Below are 19,498 nucleotides of genomic sequence, written 5' to 3'. Positions count from 1 at the left end.
GCTTCATCCCAACATCTTCTTTTGTCTCTTTCATAACCGGCCCTGCAATTCTTTTATATGTGGCTTGAGTCCGTTAGGTCGCCTACTCAAAATTCCTTCCATCCATATCAGGTGCAAGATCTAATCTGTTATTTATGAGAATTTGTTTTCATATGTTTCACATCAGTAGGAAATTCTGATTGGTGTTATCGGATCATATGATCAACAACCAAAGTCATGATTGTGACATAACAACTTCTAGTTCTGTTTCTGTACTAGTGTGATGTGAAAATGTTCCTGTGGTGAAGAAAATGAAAGAAGATGATGACAAAAAGCTAGAAAGCATAATGTTCTCTTTACTATTAAAGTGGTCCTTAGGGAAGAAGCTTCAGTTGTAAGTTGTAGGGATCATCATATCTTTGTTTTTGTCGTAATGTTTGAAAAATTTACAGATCATCACATGGTTTGCCGACTAAAAACCTAATGCACCATCGTCAAGGTATCTTAATTTATGTTATTAGCTATAGATGTAATTTAGACTTTCCAGAAATGACCATCTTTTCCTCCATGAAGGCAGGCTTATTTAGGTGAATGGCTATGGTCCTTAGTATGAAACTCCTTGATCATTTGAATCAATTATCTGTGGCTCACCTAACACTCCTAATCATTTGCCAACCTTAGCCAAGACTTCATTGGTTTAATTTCTTCTAACCAAATAAATTAATCACTTCATCACATACGAAGTAATAGCATATTCACTTCATATAGTCCAAGGAAGTGCAAGTAGATTGTTTACACAGAAAGTGTAGATTAAAAAAATTGAACTCTTCTTGTCTTTTGGAACCAGGTTAAGGACCATCTTTGTGTAACTCTTTGATTAACTCTTGCAGGCCATGTTGCTTTGGTGTCACGGGGTGAGTTTACATCTCTTTCAAGAGATATGCTCCTAGATCTTCTGTGGGTAAGTTGAGACAAATCAGAGGATTCAAACAATAGTTAATGATTACTACCATCCAATTCTTCTGCACAAGTTGATTAGGATGAAGCCAAGGAAAAAAATTAAAAGACAGCAGAAAACTGAGGTGCTGGCCATCTCTTGTGCTGACGATGTCACGGGATCGAGTCATGTTATCGCCATGAGATGTTCTTGGTTGATCAGTGCAAACTCCATGACGCCCACGTGATTAATCTTATCAAATGTATTCAGCCTGATATTTGTTTGGTTGCCTTAGGAGGCCTAAGACTTTCAATTCATTATGTAACTTATCTTTGCAGTACAATATAAGTAAAATCTGCAACCACTTTTTATTATATTAAAGAAGGTAAGAATTTTAAACTCCTGCTTCAGAATTCAGTAACATTCATTGGATCCTACTGGCCCTAAATCAAAATGATTAAAAAAGGCATTGCATTATCTTGGATTCAGATTCCCCTCAAACAACTCCATTTGATGTATGTCTTGGGGTTCCATGACATCTCAAATTTTTTGAGTCATTCAGCATGCTATTGGAATGGCTTAGTTCACAACCAAATCTAACATATTACAATCTACCATGGCTTTTGGAGATTTAAAGTTCAATCTGATCCAGATAAAAAGCTTGATTAACTTGCATATAAAACTTTATTACATCGAATGATATCAACAATGGAGAAATAAAACCTGGTCAAGAATTCCTTGACCATATTATCAGTCTTCCTCAAAAGAGTGCTGATTAAGGGAAAAAAATTACAAGAGAAACTAAAATAAAAGCAAAATCTAATGGGCATTGCTTGCTTATGCAAGCTCAAATCGAGTCATTCAGCATGCTATTGGAATGGCTTAGTTGACAACCAAATCTAACATATTACAATCTACCATGGCTTTGGAGATTTAAAGTTCAATCTGATCCAGATAAAAAGCTTAATTAACTTGCATATAAAACTTTATTGCATCGAATGACATCAACAATGGAGAAATAAAACCTGGTCAAGAATTCCTTGACCATATTATCAGTCTTCCTCAAAAGAGTGCTGATTAAGGGAAAAAAAATTACAAGAGCAACTAAAATAAAAGCAAAATCTAATGGGCATTGCTTGCTAATGCAAGCTCAAATAGAGCTCTCATACCTTGTTTTTTCGCCACCTTTCCGTATGTCCCTCTCCCCAGTCTCATTGCCTTGTCCATCTCCAGGCCACCAACAGCACTGCCACCAATGCCTCCCTTTTTCTTCAGTCTCCCCAGTAGTACCTTCAGGACTCTCTCATCCCCTCCCACAGCCTCCGACACACTCTCCGCCACCACGGCCTCAGCCGGAATTTGCCTCCCCCACTTCCTCATCAACTTCTCCGACTCGTAAACACCATAGTAAGCAGTCCAAAAGGATGCCCTCAGGAACCCTTTCTCCCTCCCCTTCACCATCCATCTCCTCATCCCTTCCTCCAGTCTTGACGCGACTCCACCCATGTCGGACCCGCTTTCCAGCACCATTTCCATCTCCCTCAGCTCCTGTGCAGATAAAACCTTCTCCTCGAATCGGCACCTCTCACAGTGGCAATGAAACTTCCATCTTTTAGACATCTCTCTTCGCTTGCTCAGTGGCGAGAACACGTCGAAGTAGGCGAAGGTGATCTCTTCCCCTGCCTTCACATCCCTTGAGGCATGGACCACCACCCTGTCACCGATATGCAATCTCCTCGCGTTGGGGCTGCACGAGTGATTCACAAAGGAAGGCAATATCCACAGCCCGACGCCGCAGTAGCCGCTGTTCTTCCCAAGAACTTTGGCAGAGAATGCCTCTTCGGTTAGACAATTCACATCCAGGACCTTCAAGATCCTATCCACGTCTGGCTCTCTGTTCTCGAGAATGAAGCTCTCCTTTGCCGCTCCTGGACTGAAGAGTCCCATTACAGGAATCCCCGGACCACCTTCCTCATCCCCTGCGGACAGTGTGTAGATCAAATAGAGGGTCCTGCTGCATTTCTCCGTGGCGTCGAGAATCTTGTCCACAAAGTCCTTCCACATCACCATTCTGGCGTTCTCGCCAGGCCCGCCGGCCGTCTCCGGCAGAATCCCTCTTCCAAGCACAATCGCCTTCGTTATCACCAGCGGCGTTCCAGCTTCGACGCTCTTGGTGGCGAAGAGCCCCCTTCCACCATTGGCCGATCTCCGGACCTCGACTGGACCAACGTATTCTGCGAGCTCGGGAGGATTTCCACCAAACCCGTTCAGCAACCAGTCTGAAATATCCAGAGCGCCTGTTCTCGACTGGGCCTCCAATCTCCTGCATCGCCCCAAGAGCCTTCGAAGAGCTTCCGCGTTGCCCGTTCCCTGATTGACGAAGGCCTGCTGGAAGCAGCCGGACGCTTGCGTGTACAGGTCGAGATCGAGCAAGATCTTGCCCTTACAAATGATGGCCTTGAGGTGGGTAGGATCGATCTCGAGCACGCGATCGCAGTCCTCCAATGCACCAGAGAGATCCCGAAGCCGTGACCGTGCCTCCGCGCGGTTGGAGAGGGCCAAGCAGAGGGTCTTGTGGAGCTTGGCGTCGCTGCTGGGTGAGTGCTGGTGGTCGCAGAGGGAGATGAGGTGGGTGTAGAGGTTGATGTATTCCTTCCAGTCCTCCCTGAGGGAAAGCTCCGTTGCCCTGGATCTTAGGAGATGCATCTCCTCCTCTATACCTCCCGTCATCTTTTCCTTGCTCTGCGATCGATTCCCTTCTAACCCTGGATCGTGAACGGGTTATTAATTTGTTGTGCGTGTTCTTGGTTTGAGTTGGTATTTTTTGAAATCGCTAATGTAACGGTCGGATGTCAAGCGGCATTGCTGGTTTTGTAACGGCTAGTGCGGGGGTCTCGGTTGGCCTTTTTAACCGTCGTCGCTGAGCATAACGGCTAGTCCGAGCTTGGGGAGAAGGCAGCGGCAGAGGAGAAAAATATTCCAAGGAAGCCGACGGGACTGGAGTGGACGACGGTCGAAGCTTCCGTCAGTGCAGACCTGCCTCTTTGTTCGTTCCTTCATCCACTAAACTACTAGCCAAAAGCATGTCATTAACATTTTAAGTCAAGCCAAAAATAAACTTGGCTCGATTAAGCTCGACTTCATTAGGCTTAAAAATATATACATATAATATAAGTTTACATAGTGGATATTGGTTCTTAGATCCAACCCTTTGTTGTATGGGTTATTTCAAGTTTGTTTAATTTTTGAACTATGGTTGAATCAAGCTTGAATTAAGCACTAATTCAATCTTAAATTGAGCTTGCTTTGTGCTTGAATTAATTTAACTCGATTTTTTTGAGTTTAAAAAGATAGTAAACAAATCAAGCTCATTTCAATTTTTAAGCTTGAAATTAGTTTTAAACCAAGCTTGATGAGTCCTAGAGATTAAGCTCTCCTGGATTACACCCCTGCAAGGCATGTAATGGCTATATAAGGTAAGGTTCAATAAGTTGGACGACTTCCATAGCCAACAAAAAATCGTGCGTGGGGGAGAGAAACCTCACCAATGCTGACGGTCTACATTGTTCCCATTACTTAAAGCATGAAAAAAAAAAGGAACATGTGCTTTGAAAGCCTCTTACTTGAGCATCAAGTGACCACATAATAGACAGAAAATAGTTAGTAAGCTAAAATATATTACAAACTATGTATTTGAGAATGAAAGCTGCTGCTTTTGATCTAGACTTCTTAAAACACATAGAAATTAATTTGAATGCTTCTATACTAGAAATCAAGTGAAAGCATGGGATCCTTCCATTAAAATTATCAATTTTGTATCCACTTGATTTAAGGGAAAAACTTTTAAAACATGTGATTTTTTATTTGTATTTATTATTAATTTTGTGCTACAAGTAGTAAGACGGCTACTTTTTAGAAGTACCATCATTGAAAGTAATTGATGCAACATCATGGACCAGAGATCTAATCAAGCCAAGATTATTTTTACAACTAGCTTTCACATTTGCAGCAAGGATATAGGCACATTTGTCCATAGTCCATATGGATTATGGGTCAATAGCAGGCAAAGGGAGACGGGCCAAGGCAAGAAAGATGGACGTCGCCGGAACTTGAGAGAGTTAAGCAAAAAATAGGAGAGGTGGAAAACGAGAAGCTCCAATGGAAGCAAATCCTACATGCATTTTTAAAGCATATGCCTCCTATCGATACACTCTGATACTATTTGTAAAGATTCAGGACTTCACCTAAAAGTATTAGTAGGAAGTTATTATTCGGATTTTCTAACCCCATATAAGTACCTAAGATTTATTCAGTATATAATTGTACAGGCCTAAACATACACCTGCACAAGTCTTCAACAAAAAATAGATTAGTAAAAAAAATATTTGGTGATATACAGTGTATTCATGTCTATCCATCTATCTATACAAAGCTCCGATCACTGTAGCAATATAAGGAAGAAGATTTGTCCACAATTGAATTTTACAGTAGTGTGAATCACGATGGCTGTATTTGGAAGAAGAGTTGTCCCAATTAGAGTTGGAGCATAAAAAATATTTTAAATAGTTTTGGTTGTAGCTTTCAGTCTGACAAAAAAAGAATATAGTTTAGATCCGAGATCAGGCCCATGATCTGGATCCAGCGTTAATGACGTGATCCAGCTAACAATATTTCAACCGTGTCCCAGCGGTGGGTAACGGTCAATAATGGGAACACCCTGTGGGGCCATCATGACTCATGGTGCAGAAAAATCTTTCCTCTAATCTCAGTTTTCGGAAAGTCCAAGTCATGGGCCATCGAGCCACGCGTCGGCCCTAGATACGTTGACTCATAGGTTGCCGTGGAAACCACGATCAATAAAGCGACGACTTGAAGTCAATGGGCGGGCATTAAGTCAGCAGTTCTAATTACTAATTAAGCTTTAATAACGAGACTACCTTACCTCACTCTCTCTGAGTACACCAGGAGGATTAGAGAAAGCAGGTGAGTTCACCATCTGTCTGCTTCTGCATCTCTACTTTCAAAAAATAAAAATAAAAATCATATTAGAAGAGATTGCCTACATGATCATGTACTTTCTCATGACCAGCACTTCCATTGCATGTTTGCTGTTTTATTCTTTTTGTTGTAAGCAATGATTTGTTATATAGAAGATAGAAGGAATAGAAATATTATCCTTCCTACTGTAAATCCCTCGGAAGGTTCAGAGGGTGCAAAGTTTCTAGGGCTGCTGCTTCTGGGAAAAGCGCTCACTCATGAAAGCAGGCTTACTGAGACAACCATAACAAGTCCTGTTGTGGTTCAAATTTGGCCCGAGGGTGACCATGCTGGGGGAGTCGAGGAAGCTACTGGCTGGAGCAGAGAAAGGAAAGCCACCTTCCGTGCGACGGTGTACTTGCACAAATCCTCACCGATGGTTCCGGTGAGAGCCCTCCGACGCTCAAGTTAGAGTAGATCTTCGTTGGTCCAAGAAGTCTCTTAAGCGTTACCTGACGGAGCTATTTATAGTCCCCGTAAAGGTGCCCAGGTGGCGGAGGTATAGCCCATCCTCATCATAGGAGGAGATAGCTTTTAGCCAGATGGTGCGCAGCTAGAGCTTGCTTGAGGTGCACGGCGTAGGCTATTCTTGTAAACGGTAAGATGTTGGTAGATATGGCAGGACATGGCTGGGGTAGCAGAGCATGGTCCCTGATTGATATGTCGTGGCGTGGCCAGCAAGCAAAACATGGTGCGGTGATGCTGCTGCAGGGCATGGCTGCAGCATGTGGACAATGAGATCGGCCTTCGAAGGTCAGCCTTCTGAGGTCTGCTCGGCCTTCTGGGTCGGCTCGGCCTTCTGAGGTTGGTTCGGTCTTCTGAGGTCGGCTCGGCCAGAATTGGGTGACTTCATGCCGAAAATAGGACGATTCATTTTGCCTTCCATCAAGTCCTTTTGCAATGGGCATATATTTTAGGATAGGATCAGAGTTTCTTGGGGTTTCAATCGTTCACTCAGTGTTAACAATTGTCTTTTTAACCTCCATCAATATTTGTAAAAGAGTACCAAAGGATTTATATAACTTTTGAGGAATTGGATGAAGAAAGCCAAGCATCATTGAGCAAGGGGACTTCAGAGTGGAAGCTTGTTACAGGTGATGCATTTAGAGAACCAAGCTTCTCAAAGCTTCTGTGTCGTGATGGTTGGAGATGGCATTCAGATTGCAGGTACAACAATAGCAACAATGATCCCTGAAGCTCTTGGGTTCATCTCGCCGGATCAGATTCGTTGCTCTTAACAGGAATGATGTGTTTCTGCCTCATTTTTTGGTTTTGCTGCCGGTTATATTGGTGTTTGGCTATGGCAAAATATCAAAGGCAGCTCAGAAGGGTGGAGGTCCTTGTGCTGGTCTATTGCATGCTTCTCTATCATCTCTTTTTCCATCTTGATAGCTCTAAACATGAGGTCTGTAAATGGGAGCTCTGCTACTGTCTGTTTCCCCCGGTGTTTGACCCTCCTTGCTTTATGGTTTGGCATTTCAGCCCTGCTCACAATTCTGAGAGGGTGCATGGCAACAAAGTCTAGGAAACAGATGCAAGTTCCGGTACTGGAGACAGAGCAGAATCCTGGAGAAGTCCCTGCACGGCAATTGCGGTCAAGGTTTCTCAGTGTAACGTCCGGGGTTCTTCCTTTCACGACCATCTTTATTGAGCTCTTCTTTGTTTTTCCCTTTGATCTGGCTTGGGAGGTCCTACTATGACTTCAGCTTCCTTTCTGAAGAAAATGTGGTTGGCTTCCTCCTCGTGGCTGCCATCTTCCTGACTGTTGCCTGTCCTAAAGTGTCCGTCGGATCGGCCTACAAGTTTCTTTGCACCTGGGATTGGAAATGGTGGTGGAAGGCATTCTTTGCATCAGGTTCTGTCAGCTTTTATATATATATTTATCTTCTCCATAAACTACCTGGCATTTGATATAGTAAGATTGGGCAGGACTGCATCAGTGGCACTATACCTTTGGATACTCAGTGATCCAACTTTATTGTGATGCTGTCTTGATGTAGTGTAAAAGAAGCTACTTTTGGTCAAGAAGTCAAAATCTTATTTCTTTAATTTCTAGTAAGTTGTGTTCAGTAAGCTGTGTTTGCATTTATTTTGGGTTTGAGAATTGTAATAGATACTTAGTAAGTTGTGTTTCTTGTAAGTTGTGTTTGCATTTATTTTAGATTTGAAAATTATAATAGGTGCTTAGTAAGTTGAGTTTACATTTATTTTGAGTTTGAGAATTGTGATGGATGCTTAATAAGTTAGAGCATGATTAATGCTTAGACTAGTAGAAATACACTATGTGGTAGAGGGTCAAGGGCAGATTGTGATTACTAAACTATTTGATATATGAGATAACTTGAGCTTGTAGCTCGCTTTATCCACCCTCTTCTCTTGTTATAAATGATTGTTCATCTATTTATCCTTTCATTCGACCTTCCCCTCTCTTCCTCATCATTTGGTATCAAGTTAATGATTACACTTTTGGGTTATTCTCTTCTTTCTCATAGCAGCATGAGGAGGTAGAGGACGACGTGACAACCAAATGAGGGATGAAAGGGATGATGAACTTCAAGCACTTCAAAGACAAGTCCAGGAACTTACTTTGCGTCTTGAGCGCCAAGAAGCTCGTAGTGAGTGCGGTGGTTCAAGCCGTGGGTCTTCTAGTGATGAATCCAATGTGAATCCATTTACCAATCATGGAGGACGATTGAAAAGGATGTTCTATCGTGATTCCGACACTTTGAAGATTGATTTACGGGAATTTCATGGTCGCCTTCAACCCGAAGAGTTTCTTCAATGGCTTAGCACCATTGAAAAATTCTTTGAATACAAGAAGACATCGGAGATTCAAAGAGTGAAGCTTGTTGCTACAAGGCTTCGTGGTTATGCTTCGGCATGGTGGGAAAAAGTTCAAGAGATGTGGCTTCGCAAAAAAAAGCCTAAGATTTCTTCCTAGGAGAAAATGAAATCTAGGCTTAAGGAGAAATTTCTTCTGGTGGATTTTGCTCAAATGGTCTTTGCTCAATTCAACAATTTTCGTCAAAAGTATAAAAGTGTGATTGGTTACACTGAAGAACTCTACAAGCTAATGGCTCACAATGATCTTCAAGAATTCGAAGAACAACTTGTGGCGAGGTATGTTGGAGGTCTAGGAATTCTAATTCGGGATGAAGTAGAAATGCATCGATTATCGAAACTCAATGATGCGTATCAACTAGCCTTGAAAGTAGAGACTAAGCTTGCTCACAGTGGAAGAAAGAAATTTGTGGAGGTACAAAGTCTTTACCCACCCTCCGAAGGAGAGTCTTTATGTGGTAGAGGTACAAGATCTAACGTTCGTGGTGTTCCTAAAGACACTACAAAACCAACTTTGAATACTCGTGGTGATAATCATTTTGGCCACTCCAACAACCCCAATTCTTGTTTCAAGTGTGGACAAGTTGGTCATTATTTCAACACTTGCCCAAAGAGACAAGTTGATGCTCGTGTGAATCTTGTGGGAGAAGAAGAATATGAAAACTTCGATGATTCAAAACAGCTTGTGTACGATGAAGAAGGTGATATTGAGCAAGTGAAGGTTGAATCGGAAGAAGGTGAAAATCTTATAATCCAAAGGGTTCTTTCTACTCTAAAGGTTAGTTTGGATGAAGATTGGCTTCGCTCCAATATTTTCAAAACTCGGTGTAAAACTCATAGCAAGGTATGTACTATTGTGATTGATGGTGGAAGTTGTGAAAATATTGTTTCTCAAGAAATAATGAACAAGCTCATGCTTCAAACCGAGCCTCATCCAAAGCCTTATCGGATTGCTTAGTTCAAGAAAGGCAATGAGGTAAAGATTACTAAACGCTGCCTAATCTCATTTTCTATTGGTAAAAATTATCAAGACCAAGTATGGTGTAATGTAGTTCCAATGGATGTATGTCACATACTCTTAGAAAGACCGTGGCAATATGATAGGCATGCCATTTATGATGGGCGTAAGCATACTTACACCTTTAAGATAAGAAGGGTTGAGATTGTTCTTTTACCATATAAAGAGGAAAAAGCTTCCAAATCTTTACAAGAGGAGGGTAGTAATTTTCTCACTATGTAAAATTTGTAAATAAAAGTGAACAAAGCAATGAGAAGTATGAAAGAGTTGCTAATCTTCATTGACGAGAAAGTTTTTAATGAAGGAGATCTTGTGTGGGTTTTCTTGAAAAAAAATAGTTTCCTTTGGGTTCCTACAACAAGCTCAAAGAAAGGAAGATTCGCCTTTGTCGAATTCTCAAGAAGATCAATGATAATGGTTACAAGGTTGAGCTCCCTCCCAACATCAACACTCATTCCACTTTCAATGTTCGAGATTTGACACTTTACTAAGGAGAGTCGAATGACAACTCAGGTCAAATTTTTTCTCACCCGAGGAGGACGATGTAGTATAGAAGAAGCTACCTTTGGTCAAGAAGTCAAAGTCTTATTTTTTTAATTTCTAGTAAGTTGTGTTTAGTAAGTTGTGTTTGTATTTATTTTGGATTTGAAAATTTTAATAGGTACTTAGTAAGTTGTGTTTGCATTTATTTTGGGTTTGGAAATTGTAATAGATGCTTAATAAGTTGTGTTTGCATTGATTTTGGGTTTGAAAATTGTAATGGGTGCTTAGTAAGTTGGAGCATGATTAATGCTTAGACTAGTATAAATAGACCATATGGTAGAGAGTGAAGGGCAGATTGTGATTACTAAACTATTTGATATATAAGATAGCTTGAGATTGTAGCTCGCTTTATCTATCCTCTTCTCTTGTTGTTAATGATTCTTCATCTATTTATCCTTCCATTCGCCTTCGCCCCCCCCTCTCTCTCTCTCATCATGTCTACTGGTGCATTTGGCTTCCTCATAGCCTTTTACTTCATCCGTTATCTCGTGTTCTCACTGTAATTATTGATGTGTTTTGTGTGTGTTGAACTCTAAATATGCTCGTCTTGCAAGGTATTTTCTAAGGCGAAAATCCTTTATTGTCCATCCTCTTCTCTTGTTGTGAATGATTTTTTATCTATTTATCCTTTCATTCGGCCTTCGCCCGCCCCCGCACATCCCCCCCTCTCTCATCATGTCTACTGGTGCAGTTGGCTTCCTTATAGCCTTCTGCTTCATCCGTTATCTCACGCTCTCATAGTAATTATTGATGTGTTTTGTGCGTATTGAACTCTAAATATGCTGGTCTTGCAAGGTGTTTTTTGAGGCGAAAATCCTTTGTTAAGTTCAGTAATATGAAATTCTTGGCAAGAACAATTTCTTTGCGCCTTATCAAGTAGCAAACTTTAGGGTAGAAATCAATGAAATTCATAGCTGGATTCGCCCTCCATTCAAAGTAGAGATCAAGCTGCGCATGTCATCTCGTAGTCGATCTCCTCGGCACCTCGGCACGAGAGAATTAGGTATGGATGTCATTGGACCAAGTGTGGGAAGGTGGAGGACATTGCATGGATTGACTTTGCTAGATGTCCACCGAGGAGAAGGAAATTTTGGTTGTTTAACAGAAGGCAAAGTCACAGTCCATCTCCATGCCTTTTGCAGTCTTTGCCCATCTTTTAAATTATGTAGTCTATAGAATTTTTGCTCTGCTGTCAATTAAGTATAAGTTTCCTTAACACCTCACTAATTCAGACGGTTCGAGAAAGAGAGCTCCCATGTTGCATATTGGCTTCCCTTGGTAGGGTTTATAGATTGTGTTCTAATAAATTCTTGCTTTTCTATGATAGTCTAAGCATACATGTCCTCAACACCTTATTGCTTCCACCATTGGCTACTTTACATACATACATATATATATAGGTCAGTCTAAAATACAAGCTGCAATTTTTGCAAGGGTATAGTATATAACTGTCCAGAATTTTAAGGAATTCTGAGATGCAATGACAAAAAGTGATGGCAAGCAATCTATTAGCTAATTAATACTAGACTGTGTTCCTAGGCAAAAAGAATATGCGCACCAATATTAAATCATTCAATTGCAAATATCTTGATCAGAGGCATTAGTAGTGAGAATAAAAAATAAATAAATATACAGGAGTTAATATTGGGAAATACCAACTGATACTTAAAAGGTTTTCCCTTGGCTATGCTGACTAAAATGGTCAGTTTCAGCAAGAACCATTACAAAAACCAACCGTAGCGAATGACATTATACTTCTCAAAGTCTGGACTCTGTAACATCATTATGCTCTAAGCTGAGCATGGGCTAAAAATATAAAAATTTAAATCGGCCTGGCCTAAAGCCGGACTAAAAATGAATATAGTTTAGGCCCGGTGCTTACCTATGATCAACTCTATTATGCAACTTGATAAACGAAAATGAATGAGTTTTTGTTAATGTACAGCCTGAATGTTTGAGGAGATGTGAAGAATTTCCAAATGAATGACCAAACAAATTCAAGCTCCAGTGTATCTATTTTATCTTGCATTTTATAACTATATTTTGTGAGAAGAAAATTATCGGCTGTTGCTGAAAATGAACTGTATGGGTAGAAGAACAAGCATTAGAGACAAAGCATGGACTTCAGACTTTCATGAGTCAGATATCAAAATTCTAACCCAGCATGTTGTAGCAATACTATAGAGAAAGCTTGCAACGGCTATCCTTTGATCAAGAAAGTAAATAGACTGCCTACACACAAGCAGTGACCAAATCTGATACCCTCTAATATTGTTCATTGGACCAAAATGGAGACACCGGTTAGGGGTGGCAATTAGGTTGGGTCAAGTCAGATACAGGTTAAGTCAAAAATTTATCAACCCAAATCCGACCTATTTATTAAACGGGTCAAAATTTTAAATCTTAATGTTTATTAAATAGGTAACCTGATTCGATCCATATAACCCATTTATTAAACAGGTTAAAACGAGTTAAATGGATTTAAACAGGTTAAGCGAGTTAGGTTAAACAGGTCAAAACTAGGTTAAGCATGTTTTAAGCACGTTAAACATATTTTAAATAGGTTAAACGGATGGATCATAATCTGATCCAATTATTAAACGAGTCAAAATGAGCTAAATGGGTCAAAGGTTTAAACATGAATCCAACCCATTTAATAAAAAAGTTTAGGCATGTTGATTTATTTACGACCGAAACTTGTTCATGTCAAATCCAAACCTACCTAAAGTGGATCGTTCACGGGTCGGATTAATGGGTTGGATCATAAATTGCCACCCTAGAGGCATGATATTATGATACAAACAATAGAATTATATATATAGGCAATTGTGGCAAATCAAATCAAGTTTCAGTTGAGATAATTTTGGGTTGAGCCAACATCTGCTCAAACACCATTGAACTCGAATTTGTTGGGCCATAGTAATGCAAACCTAAACTTGTTCCGTATCTTGTTAGGTTCAAACCAACTTGAATATGACCAAACTGAATATTTTTAATATATATAAATAATACAATTATTTTTTAAATATAATATAATTGCCGAATACTGGCTCGGATGGTATCATACCTGCGGTAAAATATAGGATTCCATTCAGACTAGAGTTAGTGTAAAGGATAGAAAGTGGAATCTGGCTCCTCCTAAAATTATTAAAAATAAAAAAATAGGAATTAAAAAAGTGCCATCGAGAGACACCTGCAGCTTTGAGTTCGGGTTGACCCAAAGCTAGACTTAGACGAGTCTTTTTGGATGTTCCAGGTTTCAAGATTGCCAGCCTCAGCCACCATCTTATTAGGCTTCTTTTAGGTCTCTATCGGGCGTCCAAGCTGCGGCGCGAGCGAGCAACCAAACAACAAAACAAACCCGGCGAGGGAGCGAGAGAGAAATGGCGACGAATCCGGCGACTTATTCGCCGAGTCAAAGCTTGGAGAGGAGGCAGCAGCAGCAGCAGAGGAGAAAGATATTCCTAGAAACCGACTGGACTCGAACGGACGGTCGAAGCTTCCACCAGTGCAGACCTGCCTGTTTGTTCTTTTTCCTTATTCCCTAATCAATGCCTATGAGATGTTTGATGTTTTGTTTGTGAGACCCCCACGCCATATTTCGGGGTTAAAAAAAGGGATTTTGAGTAATGGGTTCTTCTTACCGTTGGCTGACTCGATTTTTCCTGTTTGTCTATATGCGAGGAATGAAACAGTATATAGAATTAACTTTTAATTTTGTTATGAGCCCAAACGATGGATTCAGTGAGTTCTTGCCAATAACTACGGACATTAAACTGAAAGCCCAGATACAATGAGCACCTAAGAGAAAAAGACCATATGCGGATATAGAAAAAAAAAAGACGCATTTGTATCTTCGAAACCCATTTTAAGGGGCATTGGGTGAGAAATCGTCCATAGATAATCGAACTATCTTATGCCTTGGAAATTTTTGTCCTTTAATTTGCAGGATAGATAGACATTGTCTTTATGTTTTTTTTAATAATCCTTTGCGTTCTTGTATATTGGATGACTGTGTTTCTGTCGTTATGATCATTGTCGTACTGACAGTTGACTTCAGAGAATTTATGTCGTTATTGTTGGCTTGCAGTTCTAAGGACTGGTGCAGCAAATGCTGCGTCGGGGTCTGCTTATGCTGAGTTTGGAGGAACCAAGGTCGTTGTATCTGTGTAAGTGCATTTTGTCAATCTTGAAATGATGCTAATTTTCTTCTTAGTCTCTCCATCTTTTCATGGCATGGAGGTGAATAGTTAAAGTGTACTGATAGTGAGCAAGCACTGCCTTAATAACTTGTTGAGATTCATTAAAAAGAAGAAAATCCTATAAATAGTATCTTTTTGGTACTTAATTTGACTGTTGTGTCATGCTTCTTGTTATATTACTTTATGTTTAGAATTGGATGTTCCATTGTAGTCAATAGCCATGTTTTGTTATAACCAGTAAACAATGAAGATCTCTTTCTAAATATTGGCTTCAAAATTCTGAAATTGGACTCATTTTTTAAATATTTTCACCATTTACCAAAATTTTTATGTTATATACTCAAAAAGGAACTTTTTTTTTGTTATTTGGTTTGTGTATGCATTCCTTCTATAATCTGTAAATATTCATATGTAAGATTAGTAATCACATCATTAGAAGACATTGCATTTCACTATCACTTTAAGTTTCTTATCGAGTGCATGTCTTATACCGTGCACGAGGGCCATTGGGTTGTCGAGTTCCACGAGTTTGAACTAAGTGCAAATGCTGCAAGCTATATAATCGTAAACTTTTCGAGCATGACGTCAAAATCAAAGATGCGCTACCATTTCCTTTGCAGAGGGGGAAAAGGAAAATTAAAGAATAAAAGAAACCAGTATAATTTCTTTCTTAACTCTTACTGTTCGGAAATCTGCCAATCCACTAGCTGCATATAGAATATTAGAGTATATATATTTTATTAGCTGCAAGTTTTTTTATATAAATTTAATCTGTTTATCTTATTTATAAGTTACAAAGTATAACTAACCAGTTGCACCTTATGATTTCTTAGATGCACATGTCCACATGTTATGTAAGATTCAATATTTTTCTGACAGCCTGTGGCAAACAGTTTTATCAAAGCATGCTTATTCTGAACAATCTAAGTTTGTTATCAAGGTTAGGTAATGTTGTAATGACTTTTGAATAAACTAGAAAATATCGCTTAATGAATTTTGAGCCAATGATAAAGATGCCTATTACAATATGTCGATGATCTTGGCCTTCTTGTTCTTCCACTCGGATGTACCTGAACCTGCGGGCAATCACTTCGTATGCTTTATTGGTTGCGATGACCATGACAACCACTCTAGCATTTTAATGTCTTGCATCCTATCAAAGCTTAGTGTTTATATTTTGCAATAGATTTTGGGTTCGAGTATTCCAGTGTGGCATCGAATGTAAGCCTTAAGTTTTTTTTTTTTTATTTTGTCCAAGAGGAAATGGTAGTGCTTAAGGCTAAGATTATGATTATCAGATTACTGTGTTACTTACAAAAAATATAAAGTTAGTAATCTAGCAAATAGTGTATCCACTGATACTGGTCCTGTTGAGGATCATACCTTTTATGTGACTTAACTAACTGCAGCTCAATTAAGAATTTACTGTTAGAGCTATATAGGTCAAATTATTTTTTTATTAATTATAACAATGAATATTTGATACTTATGTGATAAGATGTGGTTTGCTGTCTGATCTCTAGGGTTGCACATCATCTATGGCTTAGCTTTCTAAAAAAAGGAGTACCATGGAAAAGGTTAAAGTGATAAGGTGGTAGTAAAGTTCATATATTCAAATGCTATAGTAGGCCATGGATATCCCCTATAAGTTTTGGGCTTGTAGATGGCTTGAGGGTTGAAAATCACTAAGGGTAAGCAAAAGATTGCTTCGTTTAAATTTGTGAACAAAATTGAAAGCATGGTCTGCCGTACCGGTCCAGCATGAGACCGGTACCGGTAGTTTATTGTTGAAGGACCGGTACGGGACCGGTTCGGACCGGTACGGGACCGGTTCGGACCGGTACGGGACCGGTTCGGGACCGGTACGGGACCGGTTCGGGACCGGTTCGGGACCGGTACGGGACCGGTTCGGGACCGGTTCGGGACCGGTACGGGACCGGTTCGGACCGGTACGCCGACCAGTACCGGTATGGCGGACCTTGATTGAAAGATCTTTGACTTTATGAGAATATGGCAAAATATAGCAATACATGATTGAACGGCATTGATAAAGCCAACTCCAAATAATGGGCTAGGGTTATTGTTATATTATCAAATTGAGATTTCATACTCCTTTAATCTTTTGTTGCTGCAACCTTTTGTCTGTTTGTCATACTTGGTGTTCATTTGCAGAATGTGGAAATCCATGCCATAGAGGATTTGTTAGCATTTTTATTCATGTAGTCAATGCCGGTCCTTCTAAAGTAGCATAAAACAAGGAAAATGCGCCTTATGAGTTGCTTTTTTTGTTTCAGGTTTGGTCCAAGGGAAAGCAAGAAGGCTATGATGTACAGTGACACTGGTAGGCTGAACTGTAATGTGAGCTACACAACTTTTTCCACTCCTACTCGTGGGCAGGTTTGTTGTCTCTTGATACATGCAATTGTATATCCATAATTTGATATGAGTTGCTATTTCTATCTAGACTCTTCATTATGTTTTTTATGTGATACGTGCATTAGTTCCTTACAGGGATCAGACCACAAAGAATATTCATCAATGCTTCATAAAGCCCTGGAGGGTGCTATAATGCTAGAAAGATTCCCAAAAACTACAGTTGATGTCTTTGCATTGGTACTGGAGTCTGGTGGCAGTAAGTCTTTGTACAACTATTCTTTCATACTACGCAGAAGATGTTCAAGTAAAAGATTATGGTGTCTAGAGGTTCACTTCCTGATGCTGTTGGAACTTAATGTTGAGATAATGTTAAATTATTAAAGAAGCATTATGTAAGCCAAGAGACAATAGAGGGGATTCATTTTGTTGGTTAAGATTTCTCTATCAATTGTTAATCTGAATAGAAGTTTAGAAAAAGATGTGTGAATTCTACAGAAATAACTCTTGAATCAGCTACAACTATTAAGTTAGTTGTGTGGATGATGATCATGTTATTTTCTAAATAAGTTCTCAAGCTTTACAAAGGATAATGTAAATTTCCATGCATCCCTTTTTCCAGGGAACACATGTTTGGAATGTCTGTTTTAGAAGAATGCTGGTATAGCATAAAACTGTTAGATTGAAAGAATGCTGTGGCTTGTGTATTCATCTTGATCAACCTTTCGACATTCCACAATTAATTTTAGTTAGCATAGGATAATGGCTAGTTAATTATGAAATAACTCTTCTTTGTATTAAGATAGTACCTCTGCAGTACTATTTGTTCCAAGAATTGTTGGTCAGCATGCTTCCTGTTGCAAAAACCAACTAGGATGACCTGCCTATTCTTTCATATATGAAACTGGATGATGGAGATCCTTGAATCATTATTCCAGCATATTCACTCTTGTCAGTATGGCTAATTTATAGTTAATTGGCACTGCCCTCATAGTCACTACTGAGGCCTTTTGGTTTCAACAATACCTTTATACATTATTTGCAAGTTTTGACTTTCTTCATTATCCATTTCTGCTTCAGTATTTTGGGCTTGTCATTGCCTGCTCTGCAAAAGTAGCAGTTACAACACTAATCCGTGGTTGTCTCATTGCAGGTGATATCCCGGTCATCATATCTTGTGCGAGTCTTGCCCTGGCAGATGCAGGAGTTATGATGTATGACCTTGTCTCTTCAGTGTCTGTGGTATGTACGTTCTTTTTTAAAGCATTCTAAAATTCTGCTTAATAGTCATCAATGAGGTATTGACCTTGTCTCTTCTAAAATTCTACTTCTTGGTATCATCCTCGTACAGTATTTGTATTTGGAAATCACCGAGAATTTTGATATTGGAAGTTGCTACGTTTAACCATCTAAAGATTGCAAAGACAGTCAAATTCAATGTTCCTTTTATAGTTACTTTTACAGTAACAAGTATATGTAAAAAAGGTTTTGCTTTAATGTGGGGCTGCAGGCTTTGAAATCGAAACAAGAATGTAGAATGTGCTTTGGGCATAATTTATGGACTTGATCTGCTCTTCATTGTGCAGACAATCAACCCTAAAGAGTATGACATTCCTGGTGTTACTTTCCTTTCTAACTTCACTTTTGGCTTCTTTTGTTCCTAGTCTTGTTTTGGGAACAACCTCGTCATTGACCCCACTGCGGAAGAGGAAGCCTGCCAAGATGGGAGTTTCATGATATCATGCATGCCAGCTCGTTACGAGGTAACTCAACTTACCCTCGCTGGGGAATGGTCAACTGCCAAAATTGATGAGGTAAGTATGCATTTACATCCATATGAAAGAAACTCCAATCCCTGTGCTTTTAGATTCACTGAAGCACCATTTGACACATACCGTTGCCTCTGTGAACAGGCAATGGAGCTCTGCGTTGATGCATGTTTAAAGCTTGCAGATATCATGAGATCATGCCTAAAAGAAATTGCTTCTTAATCAAGCTAATACTGATTATCTGCTTTCTTTCCTTTACAACCCTTCTCTTGGTCTGTTCTGTTGTATCTTTTATTTCTCCTCTACTGTAATTCATGTTTAAATTACAGTCTTGATGACATTAATTTGCGAACTTCTGAAATAGTTGAATTTAGTTGATGCCTTGAAAAAAAAAGATCGAATGCAGTTCTTTCAATTGTTCGAGAATCTATGCTTTTCAGTTGTGTATGGTTAACCAGACTGACTGGGTTGTGAATAGATGCAAAACTATTTCCAGATTCTTTTACTTAATGTTGGAGTCACCAGAAGAATCAGAAACTTCCAGTGGGATCTAGATTACCTTCCATCATCCAATTACTAGCGCTTAAATAAAATAGAGATCCTTTGACAGCAGTAATTTTGTTGAATTAGTGTTGAATGGCCAGTTTGGCTGCCTGATCTTTAGTCATGGAGATAATGTGCTTGCCTTTTCGCATTTTGGCAGGAGTTTGTGCCTCAAGGGCCAATTTATCAGAGCCATTGCCACCCAGTGGTGTCAACCATTCATTGTTTATGACATTGCTGATTATTATGATCAATA

At 39.5% G+C, this 19,498-nt stretch overlaps 2 protein-coding genes across 2 annotated transcripts; one reads left to right on the top strand and one right to left on the bottom strand.

Annotated features, from left to right (window-relative positions):
- Nucleotides 1-1,366: 1,366 nt before the first annotated feature.
- On the bottom strand, nucleotides 1,367-4,153 carry SDG35 (SET domain protein 35). Its single transcript, XM_008780120.5, has one exon. The coding sequence runs from the start codon at nucleotides 3,644-3,646 to the stop codon at nucleotides 2,039-2,041; it is 1,608 nt and encodes a 535-aa protein (XP_008778342.3). The 5' UTR covers nucleotides 3,647-4,153; the 3' UTR covers nucleotides 1,367-2,038.
- Nucleotides 4,154-13,621: 9,468 nt separating this feature from the next.
- RRP41L (3'-5'-exoribonuclease family protein) lies at nucleotides 13,622-19,114 on the top strand. Its single transcript, XM_088721739.2, has 7 exons — nucleotides 13,622-13,877; nucleotides 14,446-14,524; nucleotides 16,852-16,954; nucleotides 17,069-17,189; nucleotides 18,084-18,172; nucleotides 18,595-18,744; nucleotides 18,844-19,114. The coding sequence occupies exons 1-7, from the start codon at nucleotides 13,739-13,741 to the stop codon at nucleotides 18,919-18,921; spliced, it is 759 nt and encodes a 252-aa protein (XP_088577865.2). The 5' UTR covers nucleotides 13,622-13,738; the 3' UTR covers nucleotides 18,922-19,114.
- Nucleotides 19,115-19,498: the final 384 nt, after the last annotated feature.

The sequence above is a fragment of the Phoenix dactylifera genome, chromosome 5 (genome assembly GCF_051530095.1).
Source record: "Phoenix dactylifera cultivar Ajwa chromosome 5, Ajwa_hap1_PhDact_Kaust_v1.1, whole genome shotgun sequence".
In the NCBI taxonomy this organism is placed as follows: domain Eukaryota; kingdom Viridiplantae; phylum Streptophyta; class Magnoliopsida; order Arecales; family Arecaceae; genus Phoenix; species Phoenix dactylifera.
The sequence above is the reverse complement of the archived record's forward strand: the minus strand, read 5'-3'. Positions and strand labels throughout refer to the sequence as shown.